General features: G+C 33.6%; 1 protein-coding gene across 7 annotated transcripts in view; it reads right to left on the reverse strand.

Annotated features, from left to right (window-relative positions):
• The window catches only part of MIPOL1 (mirror-image polydactyly 1), a 321,422-nt gene that overhangs the window by 159,491 nt on the left and 135,187 nt on the right, over positions 1-26,744 (reverse strand). For all 7 annotated transcript variants that reach the window (XM_055309236.1, XM_055309237.1, XM_055309238.1 and 4 more), the window contains one exon: positions 24,239-24,346. In XM_055309236.1, the coding sequence (XP_055165211.1) occupies positions 24,239-24,346 (108 nt within the window). The remainder of the gene's footprint in view (positions 1-24,238; positions 24,347-26,744) is intronic.

The following is a 26,744-nucleotide window of genomic DNA, read 5'->3' on the forward strand; positions in this document are numbered from 1 at the left end:
TCAAAGCTTGAAAATATGAATTCTCCCTTAGGAAACTGTGCTTTAATGGATACTTAAATAGAAGTAGAAATCATTTACAGGGAAAAATAAAAAGCAAAATAATTTCTAAAATGCTACAGACATGGCACTTATATTAAAGAAATAGAATAAATTTTCTAATACTAAAATATAATTTAGTTCCTAAAATTGTATAATATAGTCCCCCAAAGCAAGGATAACATTCATTAACAATTGATGAGCTACCACCTAACTAGTGAATATAAAAACCAAAGTGAACGAATTATTTACATTTTATCACAAACATCAAGAAACAGGTGCTGTTAAGAGAATGGCCAAGTATCTAAGAGTTCCCAAATTAATCTTGGAGGTTATTTTGGGAGGTTTAGTCCTAGCCTCAGAATTCTACATATAATTCCTTTGTGCAATTCATGTAAGAACTGTTCCATAAAGTCATACTTGTGTATTTGATTATTCATAATAAAATACCAGGAGTTTCCCATTGCTCTAAGTTTTTTATAAAGAAAAATAAATATTTGTCTTTAATATTTTTTTACTCAAAAATTAATGAATAAAAGTTAACGGCAAATAACACTTTTTAATAGTATCTACACTTTTTCAAAATTTTTTTCAGATACTTTATAATGTTCTCTTGTATTATCTTTATTCAAAATGTAAAGAACTAATATCAGAGCTACATGGTATTTGGCTAGTCAGAGGCAATCAACTGTAAATGAGAATAAAGCAAATAAACTTTTCTATCTTGTTCAGATCCACCCATGCATTGCTTCATCTCACATGTGAAGGACATTATATAGCATTAAGAGACAAAATAATAATGCTAAGTTGTGATGTAAACCAACAAAGTAAAGAAATTCAGAATTAAGTTTGACAGTTCCTAACCGAGTCCACTGTACTTTGGTATTACCACACATATATGATACCTAGAGGCATAAAGGAGCAAGGAAAGGGCAGTGTGTCAGCCTTAGAAGTTAATTTCCTTGCTTTTGTTAGTTTATATTACCATCTAATATTACGTAAACAATCCGTTTCTAGGCAATTTATTTTTTCCTCATCAGCTGAGCTCATTTGGACACTAAATATCTTTCAACATATAAAATCTAATTTAATAGCAACAGCAACAAAAGCTCATAAAAGAATGCCATTTAAAAATAAAATTTACAAAAATATATATGTAATATTTGTTTAACCAGAAAGAACACAATCACTCATATTTTACAACATTTAACATGTGAAGGTAATTAGCAAACAGAATTTATTAATAAACAAATGGTTTACCTCAGAATACCCAGGATTTATTAGTAACTCTTATTTGGTCTTTCTAAAAATAAAGTGATTAACTGAAAACTTACGGATCTAGATAAAAATCATCATAAGTGACAATAACACAAGTTAGATTCCAGGAACTATTCAGAATAATAAGTGAATTTTTGGAAAGGCATCTTGGTGTTCAAAGCTGATCATCATATAATCAGGCAAAAACAGTGGACAAATGTACTCTTTGATCACTTTGATCATGAGTTAATTTCATTATCCTCTTATTCTAGTAAAAACAAATAGTCATTCTAATATTTAAAATGAATAATCTATGTAATAAATTCAATTTTAAAACTTGGATTCTTAGAAATGACAGCAATGCTCATATATCTTCAATGTAAAATGCACAAAAACAGTTCTGAATTAAAAATACCAAGTATCAAAAGAAAGTGAAGACATAACTAAATAACATAAACTAATAATACCAGAGAATGATACTGGTTTATATTGGAAATACTTCCATGGAATATATAACCACACTGTATGATTTTGTGAAGTTAAAAAAGTAGAAATACAAGATAATATAAATGTCATTTGGCTATAATTATTGCACAAAGTTCAAAGTTAACATTTTCTAAATAAAGGGTTTCAAGTTACCAAAACTCCTAAAGCTGTACTCAGAGTTTTTTCAAGATTATGAAATATATTCTAAAATATAGATTCAATATGACTGTATGATAATAAAAATATTAGTGATGTGCTTTTTGTATTGCTTTTTAAATACTAAGCAATAAATTGTAGGATCTTTTAAAATATGTCTATGAGTCACTAGGCAAGAGCGATTTTTCAAGATGCTTTTTTTTTTTTTTGTTTCAGTTAAAATTAAAATCCATGCTGTCTAATCCTTGGAGTCAATTTGTAATTAAGGGGATTTGATGAGAGACCAGGCGCTGAATTAATGATAAAATTTAATATCTGTTTTAATGCATCAACATAACAGAAAAACTAACCAACAGTGAACAACACAATAAAGTCATTTTGGTATAGAAGGCAAACTATAGCTATATCAATTTGTGAGTATTCATTTTCTTTAATAAAGTATACATGCTCAAGTTCTATAGATGCACTACTAAAAACTATGTGTCTGGAAAAAACTCATGTCAAGTATGCTACTAGAATAAGGATTTGCTTGGCACAGGAAACTCATTGTTAAATGTTAATTTTACTGAAAATTTTATGTAATCTCTAATGAAGTATTTAACTGTTTTCCATCATCATGTCTCAAATCTGGAACATTTTTACTTAGTAGCCAAAGTAAATTAACTGGATTTGATAATCAAAAGTTTGCTTTTTAAATATAAATTTTTAGCTTGGAGAGAACATGTAAAAAAAATCAAACAAAACAGATTTCAAAGTATTTTAAATAACCATCTGGATTTTTGCACTATGCTTTTCAAAGCTTTAGTATATGTCAATTCACAGGAGAACTTAGTATGTCCAAATTATTCCAAATCACTATAAGGTACATACACACTTGTATAGAATCTGGTTACGGGAAACACTAAAAATGAAAAAGAAAACTTTCACTTGGTCAGCATTCCTTTTAAAGCTTCATCTAGCTTATCCTTAAAATACCAAGAAAGCACTTTAAAAAGACCTAAAACTGAAAATGCCACCAAAATACTAGTATTAACTCAGTACTGAAATCAAGTAAAAAATGAAACTGAACTAAAATTAAAAGCACAGTAGGTAGAAAACAAATATATAATTTCCAGAAACAAAAAAATCCAAGGGCCTAAAAAAAGGTTAGGGAAATATTTTGTCCATATTTTACTTCCATACACCAAGTCTTTCTATGCTAGTAAGTTTTCAAATTCAGTATAAAATTGTCCAATTCAGAATGCTTTGGGTCAGGCCCAAATTTATTATTCTATTAACATTCTTTTGATGATTCTAATACATGTCTCTGTCAAGAACCATTAAGCTCTACTCATTACCTAACAACCAGTCAAGTGGACTTTTACTGCTTTTAAAGCTACCCAGGGTATTGTTTCCAACAATGTATCATGTATACTTCTCTTCCACATCTTGTCCCAATGTAATACCAACTCAATAGTCCAGGGAAAAAAAGGGAGGAGATAATGAGGTGAGACAGAAGGCAGAAGGGAAAGAAGGAATGAAGGTACTGTTTATGACAGATAGGAAAGGCCTGGAGGAAATCCTAGAAGCACTAAGTTTCTACGTATACTATTTCTTTTCAAATCAGTGCTTATTTTGATACTAAAGTAATTTCATTCTATCATCCAAATACCTCTCTGGCTTGGTGACAGACAAGAGGACTGTGACCAAACTGAAGATAGGATGAGTAGATATTATCTGGACAAAGGAGGCAGGGCAATACGTGATATAGGACATTTCAGTCAAAGGAAATACCAATTCCAAAGACAAGGTGAAACAAAGATTTAAAAAGGGTTCCAAGATCTATCCAAGCAGCTCATATAATGATAAATCTGCCTAGTGTGCTTAATATTCAGTCTCCTACTGAAAGTTTATGTCATCATTCAAGTATTCATTTTGATTTTTTTGGCATCTTACAAAATATATAAGAAAGGAGAGCATGCAATGTAATTTTATATTTCTATAACTACATATCAAAATAAAATCTCACGGTCCTAAGTAATATGAAATTCAAAGTTGGAAAAACATTGGCATCTAACATTCAGAGCTTAAATTAAATGTAAGAATTCACAAGTTTTGCATTTGTGGTTTGCCACTGGTAATCTCCACTGATAATGAAATTTCCCAAAGAAATTTAGCACTCCTTCCATGTAAGAGGTTATGGTTCACAGTTGTTTGATTTGAACCTCACCATTTTTTATTGTGTCTTGAACTTTCACAGGCTTTGATGATTTGGCCATACCTGGTGCAGTAATCCACAGATCCACTCTTCAGCATAACTGTGTCTTTCAGAGAAACTGTAATGAATGCTGTCATAGCAATTCCCCATTTGGTATGCAAAGACTGTAAACCTGGTCTAGCTGCCAGTCTTGTGTGTTATAAGGAAAGGCATCCTTTCAAGGAAAATGTATTGTGTGGAAAACAAAGTCTGGCATGGGAAGAGAATGCTGTTAGGAACCAGCGCAGAATTTCTCTCCACTTCCTTTACTCAGAATTTTGTGTTTTCTGATACACTGACTCTGACTTTTCCGACTGGCTGTTTCCTAACTTCAGATTGCACGAGGCCTACAGCAGAGTAGCTAGCCCTAAGTCTACCTCAGGATCTGGCTCAGCATTCAAAACTGACAGCTCCTTCCCTCTCAGTTTACCAATTCCAAATTATTAAAGGTTCCTAATTCCAAATTGTTAATTTATTATCTGACTTAGCAATCTTCTTGAATCAGGACAAAAAGGTGTCACTAGCTAGCTTCAGGTTGGACAGTTACATATGAGACTTCTTACACAAGAATGAGAAAATGTTGGCAATAATTTCTATTCTTTGAAATAAATTATCCTTGGTGTTCCATTCCCATTATATTCTAACCTGCGCATTTTTACTTCATAAAGAAGTGCCTCAAAAAATAACATATTTTTTCTGACAACTTTCCATTTACTCTGCAGTTTACTACATTCAAGGCTACCATCATAGCCACTGAATTGAAACTGTAATGACAAACATAGCACTACCCTCTTAATTGCCAAATCAAAAGGACACTTAGATTTTACTAGATTTCTTTGTAGCATCTGACACTGTAAACCACTCCCTTCATGGAGTTTTATTCTATTTTGAATTATCATAATGCAACCTCTCAGTCATCTTTTGATTTTTTTAAAGATTTTATTTATTTATTCATGAGAGACACACAGTGAGGGGCAGAGACCTAGGCAGAGAGAGAAGCAGTCTTCTCACAGGGACTCGTTCCCCAGACTGGGATCATGCCCTGAGCTGAAGGCAGACGCTCAACCATTGAGCCACCCGTGCATCCCGTAATCATCTTTCCATCTATTTCTTCTCAATCTCCTTTCTGAACCACTTATTTTTGTGCACCAAAAGAAAAATACTGGAAATCGCCATTGTTCCATTTATTTCACTTCTTCTAAATCAGACCTCTGAGTATTTCCATACACTTCAATAATTTGAACTAGAACTTGTACAAGATCTGGCATCAATCTCTCCCTTCTCAAACTAATTTCCTGCCACTATATTTCTCATTATGTAACTTATGCATAATCTAAGTGACACATTGGTAAGTTACTCTTGATCAAGTCTTGCATCGGGATTCCACAGGAAGCCTGCTTCTCTCTCTGCCTATGTCTCTGCCTCTCTCTCTGTGTCTCTCATGAATAAATAGATAAAAAATCTTAAAAAAATTTAAACTTGTCAAAACCACAGTTAAAAACAGAAATTATGCCATTTGTTAAGCTACTAACATTAGCATCAAAACTGACACAGCCAAAACAATCTTTAAAAAGAAAAAACAGGGATCCCTGGGTGGCACAGCAGTTTAGCGCCTGCCTTTGGCCCAGGGCGTGATCCTGGAGACCCAGGATCGAATCCCACGTCTGGCTCCCGGTGCATGGAGCCAGCTTCTCCCTCTGCCTATGTCTCTGCCTCTTTCCCTCTCTCTCTCTGTGACTATCATAAATAAATAAAAATTAAAAATGTTTTTTTTCAAAAAAAATAATAAAAATAAAAAACAAAGAAACAAAAGCAAAAATGAACTATTGGGACTTCATCAAGATAAGAAGCTTTTGCACATCAAAGGATACACTCAACAAAACTAAAAGACAACCTACAGAATGGGAGAAAATTTTTGCAAATGACGTATCAGATAAAGGGCTAGTTTCCAAGATCTATAAAGAACTTATTAAACTCAACAGCAAAGAAACAAACAATCCAATCATGAAATGGGCAAAAGACATGAAGAGAAATCTCACAGAGGAAGACATAGACATGGCCAACATGCACATGAGAAAATGCTCTGCATCACTTGCCATCAGGGAAATACAAATCAAAACCACAATGAGATACCACCTCACACCAGTGAGAATGGGGAACATTAACAAGGCAGGAAACTACAAATGTTGGAGAAGATGCGGAGAAAAGGGAACCCTCTTACACTGTTGGTAGGAATGCGAACTGGAAAACTGTGTGGAGGTTCCTCAAAGAGTTAAAAATAGACCTGCCCTACGACCCAGCAATTGCACTGTTGCGGATTTACCCCAAAGATTCAGATGCAATGAAACGCTGGGACACCTGCACCCCGAAGTTTATAGCAGCAATGTCCACAATAGCCGAACTGTGGAAGGAGCCTTGGTGTCCATCAAAAGATGAATGGATAAAGAAGATGTGGTTTATGTATACAATGGAATAGTACTCAGCCATTAGAAACGACAAATACCCACCATTTGCTTCCATGTGGATGGAACTGGAGGGTATTATGCTGAGTGAAGTAAGTCAATCGGAGAAGGACAAACATTGTATGTTCTCATTCATTTGGGGAATATAAATAATAGTGAAAGGGAATATAAGGGAAGGGAGAAGAAATGTGTGGGAAATATCAGAAAGGGAGACAGAACATAAAGACTCCTAACTCTGAGAAATGAACTTGGGGTGGTGGAAGGGGAGGAGGGCGGGGGGTGGGGGTGAATGGGTGACGGGCACTGAGGGGGGCACTTGACGCGATGAGCACTGGGTGTTATTCTGTATGTTGGTAAATTGAACACCAATAAAAAATAAATTTATTATTAATAAATAAATAAATAAATAAATAAATAAATAAAAAGAAAAAAAAAGAAAAAAAAAAAAAGAAAAAACAAAGTGGAAATTTAGAATCCAGAAGTAAACTCTCATATATATGGTCAACCAACTTTTGAGGAAGGTGTCAAGATAGTCCAATAGGGAAAGAATCATTATTGTTGTTGTTGTTTTCAGCAAATGGTATAGAGACAACTAGATATCCACATGTAAAAGAAAGCATTTGAACCCTAGCTTATACAACATCTCTAAATTAACTCAAAATTGGTGATAGATGTCAATGTTAGAGCTAAAACTATAAAACTCTTAGACGAAAACACAGGTGTAAATCTTTGTGATTTCTGAGTTTGTGAAGCCTTCTTAAATCGGAACCAAAAGTCCTAGCAACCAAAAGGAAAAAAAAAACTAAAATTAATCGAAATTAAAAGCTTTTGTTAATAAAGAACACAATCAAAAACAGTGAAAAGACAACTACAGGATGGGAAAACTATTTGCAAATCATATATCTGACAAGGTGCTTGTATCTAGCATATATAAAGGAATCTTCTAACTCAACAATGAAAAGACAATAACCCAATTCAAAAATGGGCAAAAAACAAACAAAAACAAAAACAAAAAAACAAAAATGGGCAAAAGATCTGACAGACATTTCTCTGAAAAATGTACAAATGACCAGTAACTATATGAAAAGATGGTCAACATCATTACTCATTGGGAAAGTGCAAATTAAAACCACAATGAGAGACTACTACCTCACATCCACTAGGATGGCTATATAGAAAAGACAAGACAGTGTTGGTGAGGATGTAGAAAATTTATACATGGTTGGTAAGTATGTAAAATGGAGCAGCCACTTAAAGAATGGTTTGGCAATCTGTCAAAATGCTAAACACAGAGTTACTATATGACCTACCAATTCTACTCTTAGGTATGTAACTAAGAAAATTAAAACATATGTCCACACAAAAAATTGTACATAAATGTTCATAGCAACATTATTCATAATAGCTCCAAAGTAGAACAAATCTAAATGTCCATGAGATAATAATGAATTGATATCAGTATATAGTGTATCTACACAATGAACATCATGTATCAATAAAAAGAAATGAAAATGAAGTAATGATACATGGTATAAAATGCATAAACCTTGAAAATATTTTACTTAGTGAAAGAAGCCAGTCTTTCTTTAACCATATATTGTATGATTTCATTTATATGAATTATCCAGAATAGACTGATCTATAAAGATAGAAAGCATATTAGTGGTTGCTTAGGACTAGGAGAAGGATATTGGAAGAAATGGGGAAATGACAGCTAATGTGTATGAGATGTTTTTGTCAGGTGTTGAAAAAAATATTTTTAAAGATTTTATTTATTTATTCATGAGAGTGAGAGAGAGAGAGAGAGAGAGAGAAGAGAGAGAGAGAGAAAGAGAGAGAGAGAGAAGAGGAGGGTAGAGATATAGGCAGAGGGAGAAGCAGGCTTCCTGCAAGGAGCTCAATGTGGGACTCGATCTCGGATCCCAGGATCACACCCTGAGCCAAAGGCAGATGCTCAACCGCTGAGCCACCCAGGCGTCCGGTGTTGAAAATTTTCTAAAATTAGTTTGCAGTAATAGTTGAAGAACTCTGTGAATATATATTAAAAATAGTATACTTTAAATAAGTCAATTTTATTGTATATGAAATATGTATCAATAAAGCTGTAAAATGCAAACAAAACAAAATGCAAGGACAAAGGACCAAGAGAAAGCAAACAAAAATCAAGGAAAAAATTGAGGAAGTCATAAACAGACAAATACATAGATTTATTTATATTCATATACACACATATATGCACACACACACACACCCACTGAACATTTGGAAAAAAATTCAAACTCACTCTGATCAAACCTCTGACAGTGAGAAACTAAAACAAAACAAGAAATCCCAGGTCAATTTTATTTATTCTCAAGAGTGTGAATTTTGGAGAGTTCTGATCTGTCTGGGTTTAGACTAAGGTCTACAAATTATTACTATCCATAATGTTAAGTTAGTTAACACATATTCCTCAGTTTCTTCTTCACCTATAAAATTAGGAATAGTCATAACATCTATGTCAGAGGGTCACTTTCAGGTTTAAATACTTTATCATATATAAAGTATTAGTAACAGTGAAGGCAGATGACTAGAGATATAATTTATAAAATTCTCAGGAAAACAATGACAAATCAAATCCAAGAGTTTATTAAAGGAATTGTTCAATATCAAGAACTCATGAAAACTTGTTATATCCACTAATAAAATCTTTTTAAGAATCCTTGAAAGAAACTACTTAAATATGACAAAACAGTATTTATCAAAATCCAATAGTAGAGATAATGCTCATACCTCGGATGGAGAAAGCTAGAACAGTTGTTTGTAAACTGTTCATTCATTCTTTGTAAACTCTAAAGCTATACAACATACAGAGAGTCATAAATTTTCTACAGCTCATTAGAGAGCTAAGTTCACAGGGCAACCAGTCTTTATTTCAGTGAGGGACAAGATTCCCAAGGAGAAATGGGATGCACAGACTAGTTTACCTTGGACAGAACCTAGGAAGAATGGCCAGCTATCACACAGAGCTCTCAGAAATCTCTGACAAAAGGGGCTTGCAATTACTAGTAGGCTCTTCCCCACACTGCTCCACTAGGCACACATGGACAATATCAAGGCTGGGGTAGAGGGATATTATTAAAGTTTTCTTTATGTGTTTTAGCATTTATTTCACTGGCTGTGGTGAGCATGCATAACTTTTTAAATAACTTCTGTTAATTCAAGATCCACAAGAACTTGCAAAGTGTACAGAGTTCCTATATAGCCTTCACCTAACTTCTCCCAGTGGTAATATTATATATATACCATAGTATACTGTCAAAACCAGGAAATGGACATTGATACAATGTTATTAATGCAGATACAGATCTTATATAGATTTCATCTGTTTTTACATCCTCCCTCCCACCTTCCTTTTCTGGTATATAATTTTATGACATTTTAATATTACAAAATTGGACTACAGAACTGTAACAACACTACACAGAAACTTGTTAGACTTTAACAGTCCTACTCAAGCTCTTCTTTGTAATTCCAAGAAACCACTGATCTGTTCTCCATCATAATGATTTTGTCACTTTGGGATTGTTATAATTGGGATCATATGGGTATAACCCTTTAATACTGGCTTTTCTAATTCAACATAATGAGAACTTTCAAAGGTGTTCCATATGCCAATTAAGTCCCTTTTTATTGCCAGGTCATACTTGATTGTGTGGATGTTGATCCAGTGAACTACTAAAAGATATCTAGCTTTATTTCTAGTTTTGGCCAATTACCAATAAAGCTGCTATGAATATTTCTGTATATGATTTTTGTGAACATAAATTTTCATTTCTCTAGGGTAAGAATCAGGAGTGTAATAGCTGGGTTATGTTAAATGTATATGTATTCCTTCTCCTTCCCCTTCCCCTTCTCCTTCTTCTTTTTTAAGATTTTATTTATTTGAGAGCAAGAGCAAGGGAGAGAAAGCGAGAGAAAACTTTCAAAGGTGTTCCATATGCCAATTAAGTCCCTTTTTATTGCCAGGTCATACTTGATTGTGTGGATGTTGATCCAGTGAACTACTAAAAGATATCTAGCTTTATTTCTAGTTTTGGCCAATTACCAATAAAGCTGCTATGAATATTTCTGTATATGATTTTTGTGAACATAAATTTTCATTTCTCTAGGGTAAGAATCAGGAGTGTAATAGCTGGGTTATGTTAAATGTATATGTATTCCTTCTCCTTCCCCTTCTCCTTCTTCTTTTTTAAGATTTTATTTATTTGAGAGCAAGAGCAAGGGAGAGAAAGCCATTTCTAGTGGGGGGGAGGGGCAGAGGAAGAGGGAGAAGCACACACTCTGCTGAGCAAGAAACCTAACTCGAACCCAGGACCCTGAAATCATAACCTGAGCCAAAGGCAGACATTTAACTGACTGAATCACCCAGGTGCCTCTGTTAAACATATTTCTATAAGAAACTGGTAAACTGTTTCCCAGAGTACCTGCATCATTTTACATTTCCACCAGTAGAATTTGAGAGATACAGTTTCTGCACATCTCCTCAAGATTTGGTATTGTATTTTTTTTATTTAGCCATTCTAATAGGTATAACATAGTATCTCACTGCGGTTTTAATGGATGTATACATTTTATTTATTTATTTATTTATTTATTTATTTATTTATTTAATAAATTTATTTTTTATTTGTGTTCAATTTGCCAACATACAGAATAACACCCAGTGCTCATCTCGTCAAGTGCCCACCTCAGTGCCTGCCATCCAGTCACCCCCACCCCCCGCCCACCTCCCCTTCCACCATCCCTAATTCGTTTCCCAGAGTTAGGAGTCTTCCATGATCTGTCTCCCTTTCTGATATTTTCCACTTACTTTAAAAGAGAAATTCAATTTTTAGAAGTCTTAAAAATACTAAAAGTGCAAGCTTTTTGGGTCTTTTGTCAAATATTCTGCTTTGGTAACTCTAAAAGTGAATCTAGGAATCTGAATTTAAATATTCATCTTGTTATTCAGGTACTCTGCTTCTGGAATCCTATCTTGAAAAAAATACCATACAGTCTTTAAAAATTTAATTCACATATATCCATTTGCAGGAAACTGTTAGAAAATATGCTCCAACAAAATGAAAGAATAAGTCAAGCAGGAGAAAAATGAGATGCAGGAAACAGGTGATCCAATACAGGAAAAACTAAAGGAAGCCACCAAATTACACTGAAGGTAGACTCCAAGGGCACTATATCCTATAAAACAATCAGTTCAGGTAGATGATAGACAGACATATAATAGATCATAGATAGATAGATGTAATAGTTTTAGGTCACTGGAAATATTTGAATGTATTAATAAGATATTTATCTCAAGTAGAGAGTGTATTAGTGATACACTATACAAACAAATAACTCCAGACTATAATTATGAGGATGACAAAATATTGAAAAATAAAGGAACTGTGAAGGGTGTAAAGGATGAAATATTTTTATTCTTCTTGTAGGCTAACAAATTAGCCTGCCAGTTTCACCTATAGTGGCAGAAGACAACAATTCCGCATTCCAAAGAACTTTACTCAGACACAGCACATACACATAAGCTTCATGTTTGTATTGGTAGTCTTTGCTCTCCAATTCCCCTGGGGACAATATGAAGGGGAGCAGTTGGATACTGCACACATAGTGGGATTGCATTATAGCTGAAGAACTCCAAACTCAGGGAAGCCAAATCCTTTATAATATACTGCAAGTTAACTTACAGGACATCTGCTTCAGAGGGAGACATTGTTTTTATTATATTGGACAGTAAACAAATCTGCCTTCTGCTACAAAGGAAAACACTATCTCTATCTTTCAAGATGTTCTCTAAGCAAATATCCTCCAGAACATATTTTAGAACAAAGGTCAACTGTATCTCTGCTCACAAAACAGGCAGAAATACAAAAACAAACAAACAAACAAAAAAACAAACCACGAGAGAATTGTCACCCAGTTAATTTAGAGAGGGTCACAACCAAAATTAGGTTTCAAAAAAAAATTAAACAGAATTTAAAATGTTTGAATACACATATGTCAATAGAGTATTATTTCCTTACATTTTATTTTGCTTTAGTTTAATATGTGTATGTTTCTATATTATTTGGGTCATGACATAAAATATAATTCTTGCCGATATGTCTGAAGAATACTATATGGTCACTTAAGAACATTATAAAAATGTAAATACCAAGCACTACTCTAACAGAAAGCTAAATCTTCATCTTCATAGAAAGAAGTCAATCATTAATAACAAAAAGTGAAAGAAAACTATGAGCTTTCCACTTAGAAACATAGTACAGATACAAAATTAAATGGCTGAAAAAGAGTTGAAAGCGATTTTTTTCCCCCTGTGGAGCAGAAATCAGGAGATCTAAGGTAAGGAGGCTGCCTTATTTTTTATTAGAACCCTTATAGAATCATTTAGCTTCTTTCTTTTCTTTCTTTTCTTTTTCTTTCTTTCTTTCTTTCTTTCTTTCTTTCTTTCTTTCTTTCTTTCTTTCAAGAAAGAGAAAGAGATGGAGAGAGAGAGCGGGAGGTGAGGAGGTGGGGGCAGAGGGATGGAGGGAAGAGAAATAGAATCATAAGCAGGCTCCATGCCCAGTGCAGAGCCCAACATGGAGGGCTGGATCTCACAACTCTGAGATCATGATCTGAGCTGAAATCCAGAGTCAGGTGCTTAACTGACTGAGCCACCCAGATGCCCCTAAAATCATTTGGCTTTTAAAATGATTTCCTTTACTAAAAATAAAACTTGGAAAAATAATCAATTTTTTGTTTTCTAAATATGGTTAAATATTAAAATACAAAATATTAAAATATACAAAAATATTTTTCACACTGCGTTAATAAGAATGCAAAACTACAAGCAACTTAAATATTCAATCTTAAGGGAAGAGTTAAAATTATGGTGCATCCGCCCACTGCAAATTATGTAGTACATTAAGATGATATTTATAGAGTAAGTATACTGGAAAATGCTTATGAAGTGTTAAGTAGGGAAAGCTAGATACTAAGTTGCATGTGTGGAATTAACTTGAGAGATATTCAGTGGCTGCCATGTGTATTTGTAGGAGACCCAGTCAGAGCTGTTTTTTATCTGCTATGCATAAGTACAGCCACACAAATTGCAAACAGCTATAGTTGGTCAGAATTCCTGACCTACTGTTAAGTGTTTTTAACATCATCAATAGATACAGAAGTGCACAAAGTAAACAAAAATCTTAGGTATCATAGATCAGTCATTTCTATCAAGAAAATAGACAATAAATGTAATAAATAAGTAAAACGTATACTTTCTTAGAACATAAGTACTCTAGAGTAAAAGCAGGGAGGGGGATAGGGAAAATGCTTGTGAAAACCTCACTGCAAGGGGGCATTTGAATGGAACTGAAGGAGTTAAGAAAATAAGCCATGTGAATATTTGAGGGGGTGAGTGATGCTTCGGAATAGGAACAGAAAGTATAAAGGCCTTTAGGTGCAAGTGTGCCTGGTATGTTTGTGGAACAGCAAGAGAGAGGAGTGTGACTAAAAGTACAGGATGGTGCCAAGTGAGGGCCAGATCAAGAAGCCCTGTAGGGGGATGCCTGAGCAGCTCAGCACTTGAGCATCTGCCTTTGGCTCAGGGCATTTTCCCAGTTCGGGTACCGAGTCCCACATCAGGTTCCCTGTGAGGAAGCTTCTCTCTCTGCTATGTCTCTGCTTCTCCCTGTGTCTCTCATGAATAAATAAATAAAATCTTAAAAAAAATAAGTCCTGTAGGTTTATCCTCTGAGTGAAATGGCAGGCCACTTAAAGGTTCTTAGCAGAGGAGTCATGTAATCTAATTTATATTTTAATAGGATTGTCCTGGAGACTGTGTTGAGAATAAAGCAGGTAAGGATGGAAATAAAAAAAATCATTAATAGGCTTTGTAATAATCCAGGCAAGGAGATGATGGAGGCCTGAAAGATAAGAGTAGCACTGGAAGTGATGAGAAGTGACTGACTCTTGATATGCACCAAAAATGTAGAGCCAAGAGAATTTCTTTACAGATGGAATGTGGAGTGTGAGAGAGAAAGAGAAATCAAGGTTAACTCTGGGATTTGGGGCTAAGTCACCACTAGGGTAGAGATGCTCTTTTCAGACAGAGCCTGAAGAATGAGCAGGTTTTCAGGGTAAGTTCATGAGCTTGGGGTACTCATGAGCTTGGGGTATTAAATTGGGGTACTTCTATACATCCAAGGTGTGCTAGGCAGCCTTTAACCTGGCCCCTAAGGATCCTTGCCTCCTGGTATTCGTGCTCTTATATAATTCCTCTCCTTGATCATGAGCTGCATTAATGACTCACTTAAAAAAAATGACTTATTTTGAAATCATTATAAATTCATAGGAAGTTAAAAAAAACCCAGATGCATAGATCCCATGCACCCTGTATCTGACCTCCTCTAGTGGTTACTATCTTGCATAATCCCAGTATAATACCTAAACCAGGAAACTGACACTGTGGCACAACCCATACAGCTTATTTAGACTTTACTAGCCTTACATGCATGCGTGTGTGTGTGCGTGTGTGTGTGTGTGTAGTTCTATGCAATTTTATCACATGTAGATGTAACCAAGACCACAAGCAAAGACACAGAACTGTTCCATTACTAAAGGATCCATTGTCCCATCCCTTTGTAGCCACAATCCTTTGTCCTGGTATAATTTTTAACTATATTTATTCTGTTCTAAAAAATGTCTTATTTTATTTTAAAAATTTTTTTATTTGTTCATGAGAGACACAAAAAGAGAAGCAGAGACACAGGCAAAGGGAAAAACAGGCTCCCTGTGGGGAGCCCGATGCAGGACTTGATCCTAGGACCCCAGGATCACGACCTGAGCCAAAGGAAGATGCTCAATCACTGAGCCAGCCAGGTGCTCAAAATGTCTTTTAAAGATAAATTATATGGTCATCCTACCTAAGACCATACTAACTTAAAATGGACTGTTCTTCCCTTAATGCAGAATCTATGTGGGCCTGAATTTATCAGTTCATAAATATGTATCTATGATATAACACTAAAAATTTATAAAATCACATTTTCTAATTTAAATGACAATGAATGTTATTCAACCTCCTCATTTTAAAGATGTAAAATAATTTGACAAGATCATATAGTTTGTTCATGTACAGCAAAGACAAAAAAACAAGTGTCTGACACCTACACAAATGTTCTTTCTACTACCATACTATATGGAATAATCTGTCCAACTTTTTAAGATTATCCATACATTTTCTCAGTTGTACAATATATTTGCTCTCATTATCTTATAAATGTGGGAGGCAATATTCAGACATTCCCAATGCTATGTAGCTAGTGAATGGGGAAATTCAGGATTTTAAATTCCAGATCTACTACTGATAGTTATTCACTAGAAAATAATCTAAAGCCATATCCCACAGACAATAGTAGGTTGGTAACATCTGGGCATATCAAAGACAGTCCATTAACATGGCCAATATAGGCAAGCAACTAATAATTCATCTCAATATATGATTTCATCATAAGAAATATTATTTACTATCAAATATAGTGAATAGTGCTTGCTATTTACTCAGTCTCTTAAAAGAGCTTATCCTTCAGTGAATGCTAAATAGCAAAGGAAAAAAATGCATAAACAAAAATCTCTTCTATTGATATTTTTAGGACAATAGTAAAAAACTAGAATTCCTGATACTGCATTGTTCAATTCTTGTGTGAAGAAACTTTAGCACAAGATGGAAATCTTTTTAGAGAGTTTTAGGTGGGCCCAGTTAGTGACTATGAAGACATTATTCCAGAATAATTCCTTATCTTCCATGTCTTGAATGTAGTAAATACTTAATATGTTGACTTCAACTAGGATAGATTAAAACGGATTTCTGGTTTAAAAAACTTACTGATTATGTAATGGGTTCAATAATGCGCTAAATTCCAAGTGAACAGCAATCTGAAAAGGCTATGATCCCTTAAAAAATTTCTGATTTAGAGATAACATGTAAGCAATCAACTACATACTAGAGACAGAATTAAACAATTTTTTAAAATTTTTATTTATTTATGATAGACATACAGAGAGAGAGAGAGAGACAGGCAGAGACACAGGCAGAGGGAAGCAGGCTCCATGCACCGGGAGCCGATGTGGGATTCGATCCCGGGTCTCCAGGATCGCGCCCTGGGCCAAAGGCAGGCGCCAAACCGCTGCGCCACCCAGGGATCCCTAGAGACAGAATTAAATAAAACTCATAACAGAAGAAGACCAGAGGAAATAAAAACACATGACACATTTAGGAAGTAGTGGGGGATGGTTAGGGTTTATCAAGACTACAAAGAGAAATGGTAAGAAAAAAAAAGTGAAAAAGAAAGTGAATGAAAGAGAAGAAGGAAAATTAAAACAGGCAAAAGTTGTAAGTGGAGTCTTAAATTCTTCAGTATTAAAATAGGAGGTTTGGATTATACTCTACATATAATATAAAGCAACTTAAATCTTTTATTTATCTGAGCATTATTTCACTGTTGCTCTCGATAGTTACTTTCTCTATGTATATTTAAGGAATTATTCCCAATGTTGCTCTCAGGGTATTTAAGATACTATTCCATTATTACTATTGAGAAATCAGTGAAGGCTAAATGCCATTCCTTTGTTAAATATGTCTTTTCTAATGGTTGTTTTTAAGAGCATTAACTTCAGTGTTCTGCAGTTTCTCCTAATATGTCATACCTGGAATTCATTTGATATCCCTAGATCTAAGGGTTTTGTCACTTAACAATTCTGGAAGATGCTCAATCATGATTTCTTTGTATCTTGCCTTTTCCTTGTTCCCTATATTATCTATTCTAGAATTCTAAATGTTTATTTTAGCTCTTTTCACTCAATCTTTTGTGTCTTTTAGTGTATATTTTTCATTTCTTTGTCTCTCTGGATTCCATTTCCATACTAGGTTAGATCTATCTTCTAGTTCACTAGCAGTTTCTTTTATTGTATGTAGTCTGCAGTTAAACCTATCTGCTATTTAATTTTAATTATTAATTTCTGTAAATTCAATCTCATTAGTTTTCCCAAATTCACTTGATCACTTTTGGTCATTTTTCCTTACTCTTATTTTCAAGTATCTCTTTTTAAAGAGATTACTCAAACACTTATGTTATATTCTGTGACTAGTAATTAGAGTACCTGAACTATTTGTTGTTGAAGTATATGATTCTGTCACCTTGTGTTTTCACTAACTTTCATTAAAAGTGCCTTTTTCTCTTATGTGTTTTTTGATAGCTCTGGGTCTTCAAATTTTATTTGTAAGAAATCTTACAGGCTACATGGAAGGTAATTTGCTTTGGTCTGTTGTCTATGGGCCCCTCCAGGGTAGGACTACTTCAATTAAATTCTCAGCTTTTAGAACTACACAAATAGCAAGAATTTAGGCAACCTGTGTAGTTCTAAACCTGCCTGAAAGCTGGCCAAGGAAGATGAATTCTCAGAGATTTCACCCCCTCCACAGTCAAGAAAGTCAAATTCCTTTGCTACCTCATTTTGTAGCAAGCACTTGACTCTTGTTCACCTAAACACTAATGGTGTGGCCATTATGATACCAGCTTTAAGAGAGGATATCTCATTACATTCTCTGGCTTAAACAGGCTCCAGGCTCTATCTCTTGTTTGTCTTGCCCTTCAAACCATTAAAATGGAAAATTCACCAAGGTTTGACAAATGCTCTCAGGGTGAAAGACAACTTTAGGCAATCACTTACTTCTCATGTTCCCCTCCCACCTCCATCTCCCACCCCCCATTTCTACTTTGTTTTAAGTTTTTGTAAATTATCTTCCTGTCTTCTCTATGATGTTGCTGCAAAATATATTTAAATTATAAAATTTTAGCCATCCGTTTTCATTGTTTTTATCAGAGGAGTCATCCAGGATATCTCTATTTTCTCTCAGTGTTGAAAATGCAAGACAGTGAATGTTTTTGAATAGCAAAGTGTCACTTGTGTTTTAGAATTATAGCTAATGAAAGTGACAACTGGTTAGACAGGTGAGAAACTAAAGTCAGAAAAGTTAGGAAGGTACAGGCATACCTAAGAAGTATTATGGGTTTGGTTAGAGATCCCCGCAATAAAGCGAATGTTGCAATAGAGTAGTTAAATGAATGTATTGCCTGGTGCATATAAAAGTTATGTTTATGCTATACTATAATCTGTTAAGTATGCAATAGCATTATGTCTAAAAAGACACAAGGTACATACCTTAATTAGAAAATACCTTATTGTTAAAAAAATGCTAACCATCATCTGAGCTTTCAGTGAGCTGTAAACACTGATCACAGATCACTATAACAAATATAACACTAATGAAAAACTTCGAAATATTTTACAAGAGTTACCAAAATGTGACTAAGAGACACAAAGTGAGCAAATGGTGTTGAAAAAATGGCTCCAGCAGACGTGCTTGGCATAGGGTGGCCACAAACCTTCAATTTGCAGAAAATGTGTTATCTGCAGAATACAATAAAGTGAAGCACAATAAAACGAGGTATGTCTGTACTATTATCATCTAGATCATGAACCTGAAGTAGGGTAGGATAATAAAAACAGAGGAGGGAAAATAGGAGAAAAATCATTTTTATAGAATTGACAGTATTGGATGTTTCACTGCTTTGTGGTGGATGACAGCTTAAAAAAGACTATGAAAATTACATCAACTATATTAGCCTACATGGTGGTATCACTGATTAAGAGATGTTATTTGACCAATTTGGAAGTAAACAATAGAAAACTGGGGCAGCTGGGTGGGGCAGCTGGTTGAGCATCTGCCTTCAGCTCAGGTCATGATGCCAGGGTCCTGGGATCGAGTCCTGCATCGGGCTCCTCATGGGGAGCCTGCTTCTCCCTCTGCCTATGTCTCTTCCTCTCTCTCTCTGTCCCGCATGAATAAATAAATATTTTTAAAAATAAGACAAAAATATTCAATGTAATTTAAAATACAGGGCATTTCTACCACCAGAAAAAGAAATCAGGGTATGAGGCCTTAATGTTCTCAAAGTAGCTCACTGGCTAAGGGGCTCAATTGATGTTAATGGCCAGCTTCTCTCAGTGTTTTCTTCATGGCTATAAAATGGTTGCTGCACTTCAGGCAGCAAGGAAGTGTTTAAAGGTAATAAGAAAAAACAAATGATGCCTGTTATATCTGTCCTATGTGAGGAAAACAAACTTTTCCTGAGACACTCCAACTTCTCTCACTCCTGCTGAATTCCTCTTATGTTGCATTGGCAAAAAGAAAGGCTGAGAAAGTATTTAACTTCTCCTGCTTCTATAGTAAAGACAAACAAAGGAGAATATGATTGGGAATAAATGTTAAGTTATACAGTCAATAGTGTTAGTCTCAGGTCCTGACTCCTTTCCAGGGAGAAAAGGCTTAGGGAGTCAAATTAGGGATTTGTTTTCAAACTTGTTGAGGTTAAGGAAACATTAAGATATCTAAGTAGAAGGGCAGAAGGGGTAGTCATTAGGACATAAATAATAGGTGATATTGTAGAAATGGATGAAATTAGAACAAACAAAGCTACAATAAAAGAAACTCCAAATGCTGATGAGAAAGTGAAGCAACAAAAATTCATTACTGGAAAGAATGAAAAATGGTACAGCTATTTTGGAAGACAGTTTGGCAGTTTCTTACAAAACTAACTATATTCCTTTATAATCCAGCAGCTGCAATCCTTGGTATTTATCCAAATGACTTGAAAAATGTGCGTCGAAAAAAATTCTGCAAACGAATGTTTATAGCAACTTTATTCATAACTGCTGAAATCTGGCAGCAACCAAGATATCCTCCAGTAGGTGAGCAGATAAATAAACTGTATATACCCAGAAAATGCAATATGAAATACTAAAACAAATGATCTATGAAGCCATCAAAAGTTATGGTGAAAGTTGAAATGAATACCTACTTCATGATTCCAACTATATGATATTCTGGAAAAGGCAAAACTATGGAGACAGTAAAAAGATTAATGGCTGGCAAGTATTAGGAGGAGAGAAAAATAAATAGAGTACAGAGGAGTTTTAGAGTGAAACTCTTCGGTATGATACTACAATGGTAGATAAATGTTGTGTACATTTGCTAGAATGCATAGAAGAAGGTACAGAACTAAGAATTAAGTCACTAAAAGTGACCCTTAATGCAAACTATGGACTATGAGTTATACAGACATAGATTTATGGACTGTAACAGATACAGCAATCTGGTGTTGAATGCTGGGGGTATGTATATGTGTGAAGGCAGGAGGTATGTGGGGATTCTGCACTCTCTGCTCAACTTTGCTGTGAAATTACAACTGCCCTAAAAGAAGAAAGTTGTTTGTTTTTAAAGAATAATAAGGGACTAATCACATAACTTGAAAATAGGAAGAAAAGGAGGCACAAGCTAAATAGTAATCAAAGAAAAAATGGTAACAATATAGCAATAGAGAACTATAGGAAAGTATTTCAAAAGGGTGGGCCCAACAAAATGGAATTGTGTTCTAGTTACATTGACTGTTATACTAAGATAAAGAATAAGTTTCACAGGTTGAATCCATCAGAGGTCACTTATAATCTAAGAAAGAAAGGCTTTCAATGGAAGGAATTACAGTAGACAAATCCAACTGTAGGAGGATATATGATAAAGAAGATAAGTAAATAAAATGAAAGAGGAAAAAGAGGTAGTATATGTGAAATTTTTTATTAAGCCTGATGTCTGCATATTTATGACTAATGTAAATTTATTTAAAAACATTGAATGTCCAAAACTGTGTTCTTCAAGAACCAATTTCTTAACATAAATTGGTAATATTTATTTTATTTAAATGAGAAAATAAGCTTTTTTTTTAAGTAACTCTCAAGGTATAGATTAGTTTCGGTTTAAATTTAGCCCTTCATCCTATATGTACCATTGTGTTTTACTTGCTAACAGGAGAAACTGCAAACATTATAAAAGTAGGGGAAAAATGCCATGCTAGCAAATTTAGCTAGTATAAATTCCATGCTACTTCAAAAATAATGCCTATATTATCACCAAAAATCTAATTTTATGCTCTTCCATAAAAAATAATTTAGAAAGAATTTCCAGGTTATTAGAATAAACAATGATTTATTATTTGAACAGCACTGTAATATTAAAAAAGTATTTCCTTGTATGCTAATTATATATTTGCCATAATCAATTGGAAATTTCTATATAATGTATGACCATTAACTTGGATTTTTCCCAAACATATCTCTACTACTATTTCCTTTATGAATTTCACCACTACACAAGTAAATAAAGCATATATTTTCCAGCTCTTATTCTAGTCTAATTTACCTTTTACTGATATCAATAGTACTATTTATAAATAAAATACTAGAAATATTATTGACTGACCAAAAGCTCCTAGAGACAGTGATTCTTTTTTAAATTTCTTCCTAAATCTTATTTAGATACTAAATACTGAATGAGTTAACAAAAAAAATGATACTTGTAAGTAGATGATAAAAGACAGGCATACTGGTGAGACCAAAAGTTGATTTGTCAAATAGCTTGGTAATAAACTTATTCATAACTTAAATGGCACCTTGAAGATACAGAGTGCAGTAACCAAAGCTCCAAATAAAGAACATCATCCCTGGAAGGTAAGATTATTTTTAAAAAATGATTCAGAATAAAGCAGATAAGTATATAATGAATTTAAGGTTTTCTCATGAGGAAATAGAGCATAAAATAACTAAAAAATTATTCAAAGCCAATGTTATACAAGACAGACATTTTTACAAGAGCTAACATGAATGCTAGAGTTTTAAAAAGATTAAATTGATAAGTTTAAAAAAAATTCTTCCTCCCATCCCTACTCTACAAAAAGCTTAAGTTGGTTAGTGAATGGTTGAAGTTATGAAAGATTAAAAGACAACAGAAAATTTGACACTTTTGCAGAAAAAGGTGAGAAACTAGAAAAGATTTTAACATAGTGTATTTGTCAGTAGTAAAAATGCAGCTTTGTTTATATATTATTTTATATAGTCTATAGAGATTTCTACTTTATAGATGATTTTGTTTGGTTTGGTTTTGAACTTCACATTTTTTTGGTCTAATCTAACCTTCTAATTTTAATAACCTGTTAGAAAAGTGCATTTCTTTCTCTCCATAAATAGCAGGTACCATTTAATTCAACTTAACACAAATACACAACAAAAAGAACCAAAATAAGACTGTGGTATTATTACGTACTTAACAAACTAGAATTTTAATTCTAGGTCTGTTTTATTGGAAATAGCCATAACATATATGGCACATGAAATCTGTTCCCTGATGTTAATAATAAATTGGCACATACAATGGAGGCTGCCTTTAAAACAAAGTTACTTTCGATTTGCAAGTATACACTTGAAAAAATTATTATACTAAATTTAAATCATATCATGTCAAATTCCTTGGGGTAATTAAAAAGTAATCAAGAATTTACATTTCTTTTCTAATTTATTGTTCTAGTCTATCTATAAATTTGAGAGAAAATCAGAAGAGAAAATACATTAAACAATAACAACAAAGTTATAAGCTCTTAACTACTCACTGAGAATTTAAAATGAAGCTAAACACATTTGTAGAAAAATCTGACTTCAACCAGACTTCACGCTTTTTGGATAGATGAAAAACCTTTTTCACTTCAAAATGTCACCATTTTTCTCAATTTTGGTAGATAATTCTGGCTTAGTGAGTTACACTGGTAATGCCATAATAGTCTCCTGTAATTTGCAGCAAAAATGAATTTAAGATGACAAACTATAACACGATTTTCTTGATGGCACATTTTTTCTTACTGTACCATCACAACAATGATGAATCTTTTCTGTTTCCTGTGGATATGGTTTTGTTTTTGTTTTTAACCAGCTAATGAGAATGTAAGCACCTTGAGGGCAGGAACCACTACTATGTCACAGGTGCTATGTTAGGAATGGAGACAAAGACAAAGGAGGATGAAAAGCCATTAAGTACCATAAGAAAAAATATATGATTAGTAGAATTGATGTCTTTCTTGACTATTGGACCTATATTACAATGAAACAGAACCTCTTGTCATGAAATATGCACTTCACTTGTTTCAAGTTCTAGTACACTATATTTTCTTTTTTTTTGCAATAAGTAACATTTTAAATACTATTTCAATTCCCAAACATATTCACATACCCTTTAGGGAGTGTCAGTTCTGTGGGTTAACAATATCACAAGATTACTGTAATAAATATTGATGTGAAGAAAAAGCTCACATTTTTCTTTTTTTTCTTTCAGTGCAGCCACTTTTTACTAACTACAAAAGGTAACGGTGTATCATAAAATCAGAAAGAGAATGAACACCTACCCAAAGTATTAATGTAGCACCACTCAAAATTCAGAAAATACGTTGTTTTCATGTACACATACACGAAATAAAATAATACCATAACAGAAGGGTGCTGTATCTGTGTTTAAAGAAGGGGTTGTTGGCAAACACCACAGCTCACTTCTGCTGAAATGTACACAACTGATATATGCAGCACAGAAAGCTGGCACCAAGGGCTTACAACCTTAATTTGCCTGTAAGAAGGAACAGAGATTTACCTTCAGAGCACGTTCTTGATTGTTTTCAGCAGTCAGATGTCTCATGTTGTTTGCTGAAGTCTGGTTCTGCTCTTTCAGATGATGAAGCTCCTGCTCTAGCCGTTTGCACTGCCACAGGGGAAGAATCCCATTAAGTAAAGGAGTTATAGCATTTTTTTTCAAACCAAGCCACATGAATTAATGTAAATAATATCAGTGCATTCTCTAAGAGACAAGGTATCTTTTGCAACAAGAATAGTACGTTAAAAAGTAATGATGAATATGAACAAAATAATATTGTTTATAGTGGCCTGGTAATTCCATGGCAATTTTGTCTTTTATTAATCTAAATATTATCATAAAATTAGAAAAATACTTGTTTTTTCACAAGGTTAAGATCAAACTACATTGAAAAATGTTTTCTTCACTGATCAGTTTTTATTATGTATCTTTTGGCTGAATAAAAAGCATGCTTCTAAAAATCAAATGGTAAACCACAATATGATATTCCGTGATGCATTTTTATTAAGTTTTTAAAAATAACAATTATTATAAATATACAGTAAGAGGTTTTACGGATATTAGAAACATCTAAAGAAACAATTCTGTAAGGAAAAAAGAATAACTATAGAGTGCTACAAGGTTTGGAAACAAGTGTTTTTTTACACAATAATTGTATAGGATATAAAGTGATGTGCTGTAAATCAGAACAATATGAAGCTATATGGGGGGTTAGCTAAAGGAATATAGAACTAAACCCATCTCAGGAAAAAGTTAAAAATTAACTTTTTTTTTTTTTCCTAATTCACCCATTTTTAAATTAGAATATTTAAGGATTGCCTGGCTGGCTCAGTTGGATAGAGCATGCAACTTCTGATCTTGGGGTCATGAATTTGAGTCCCATGTTGGATACAGAGATTATGTTAAAAAAAAAAAAACCCAAAACCCAAAAACTAAAAACATTAGCATATATAAGTAACAACCAATAAGGAAATACACATACTGATTCAAGACCTAGAAAAAAATTAATTCTAGATTATTTGAGAACTGGCTAGTTTTCCTAATGTGTTAAAAGTAATTATTACAATATAACCCACATACAGTCATAAATCAAATGGGCATCTGACATTGATTTCTTTTACCTATGACCTGTATAATATTCTTGACTCCATAACAGTACTTCTCCTGCCTGAATTATATACAAACCCATTTAAATGAAAAAGCCTAATAAAACTTAGATAATGATGTTTTACAAATATAACATTGAGTATACATGCCTCATGCATATACATTTATAAAATCAAAATACATTTATAAATTAAGTTAAATAATAATCACAAAGTCAAGACTTTAAAATATTAATTTAATTTAGCAGATAAAGTTTTGTTGAAATTAAGTTCTGTAAATACAACTGACTGATACAGTGGCAGAGCATTTCAGGTTGCCATGTCTATTCCAACGTGTGTTGTGACAACTTAACCCACCTATCTCATTGTAAAAAATTATTTGAGCAAAACTTTTGTGACATGACATCATTTGGCCTTTATCTGGAAGGGACATGTGACTTATGAATTATACTCTATAGCTATCCCTTTTAGCCTATAACAATTCAAGTATTTGGTCACAAATGCAACCAAAATACAGATGTGTTTTATGAAGACACAAGTCATAAAAATGAGTAAGACATAGCGGTGAGCATCACAATCTAGCAGAAATGTTCTTTATTAGAATTATCCTCTACATTTTCAAGTAATTTTAATACAGGATTATTACATATTAAGTACTTAAATGGAATGACTGAACATGACCTATGAGGTTACAAAGGGGGGCGTAGATAATTTTGGCTACGGGATAAAGAATGTTTCATGGAGCAGATGATATCTGAGTTGGGCTTATTTGGAGAATATGATTTTATAAGCTGAAAGAGTAGAAGGAGGAAGAATACAGGAGAAAACGTAGAAACATTAAGGGCTATCTAGAGAAAGCGAGAAATCATGGTCACAAGTTGTCTGACCCCCTATTTTTTGTGTTCCTAAGTAAACTAGAAATAACCCAAGGATAGAGACTTCTTTCCTATCTATGTGATCCAAAAAATGTGAAATAGTATAGCCAAAAAAGAAGTGTGCCTTAAGAACAATAAAGCTATTTTTGAACCTGTGGGCATTTATCCACATTGCATCCTTAGGCTCAGTTTTCATGGCTATGAAGTACAAGAGGCCCAGGGACTTGACTTCTCTTCTTTATAAATTAAAAATAGTGTTTAAAGTCAACTCAATCATTTGCAGTGTGAAATTGTTAGTAAATACAAATTCAAAACAAAGAGGAAAGTTATGATATTTATGAGATCACTGGAATTTGAAAACTAATCAGATGTTTCACAATATTCTTTAATTGATGATATTTTTGTTGTGATGATACTTTTGTTATGTTTAAGTAAAAGTTGGTATCTTTTAGATAGAAAGGCAAAAAAATTTAAAGATGAAAAGGATTATTATGTCCGGTAAATTTCCTTCACAATAATATGAGA

This window comes from Nyctereutes procyonoides, unplaced genomic scaffold (assembly GCF_905146905.1).
Source record: "Nyctereutes procyonoides isolate TBG_1078 unplaced genomic scaffold, NYPRO_anot_genome, whole genome shotgun sequence".
NCBI classification, from domain to species: Eukaryota; Metazoa; Chordata; class Mammalia; order Carnivora; family Canidae; genus Nyctereutes; species Nyctereutes procyonoides.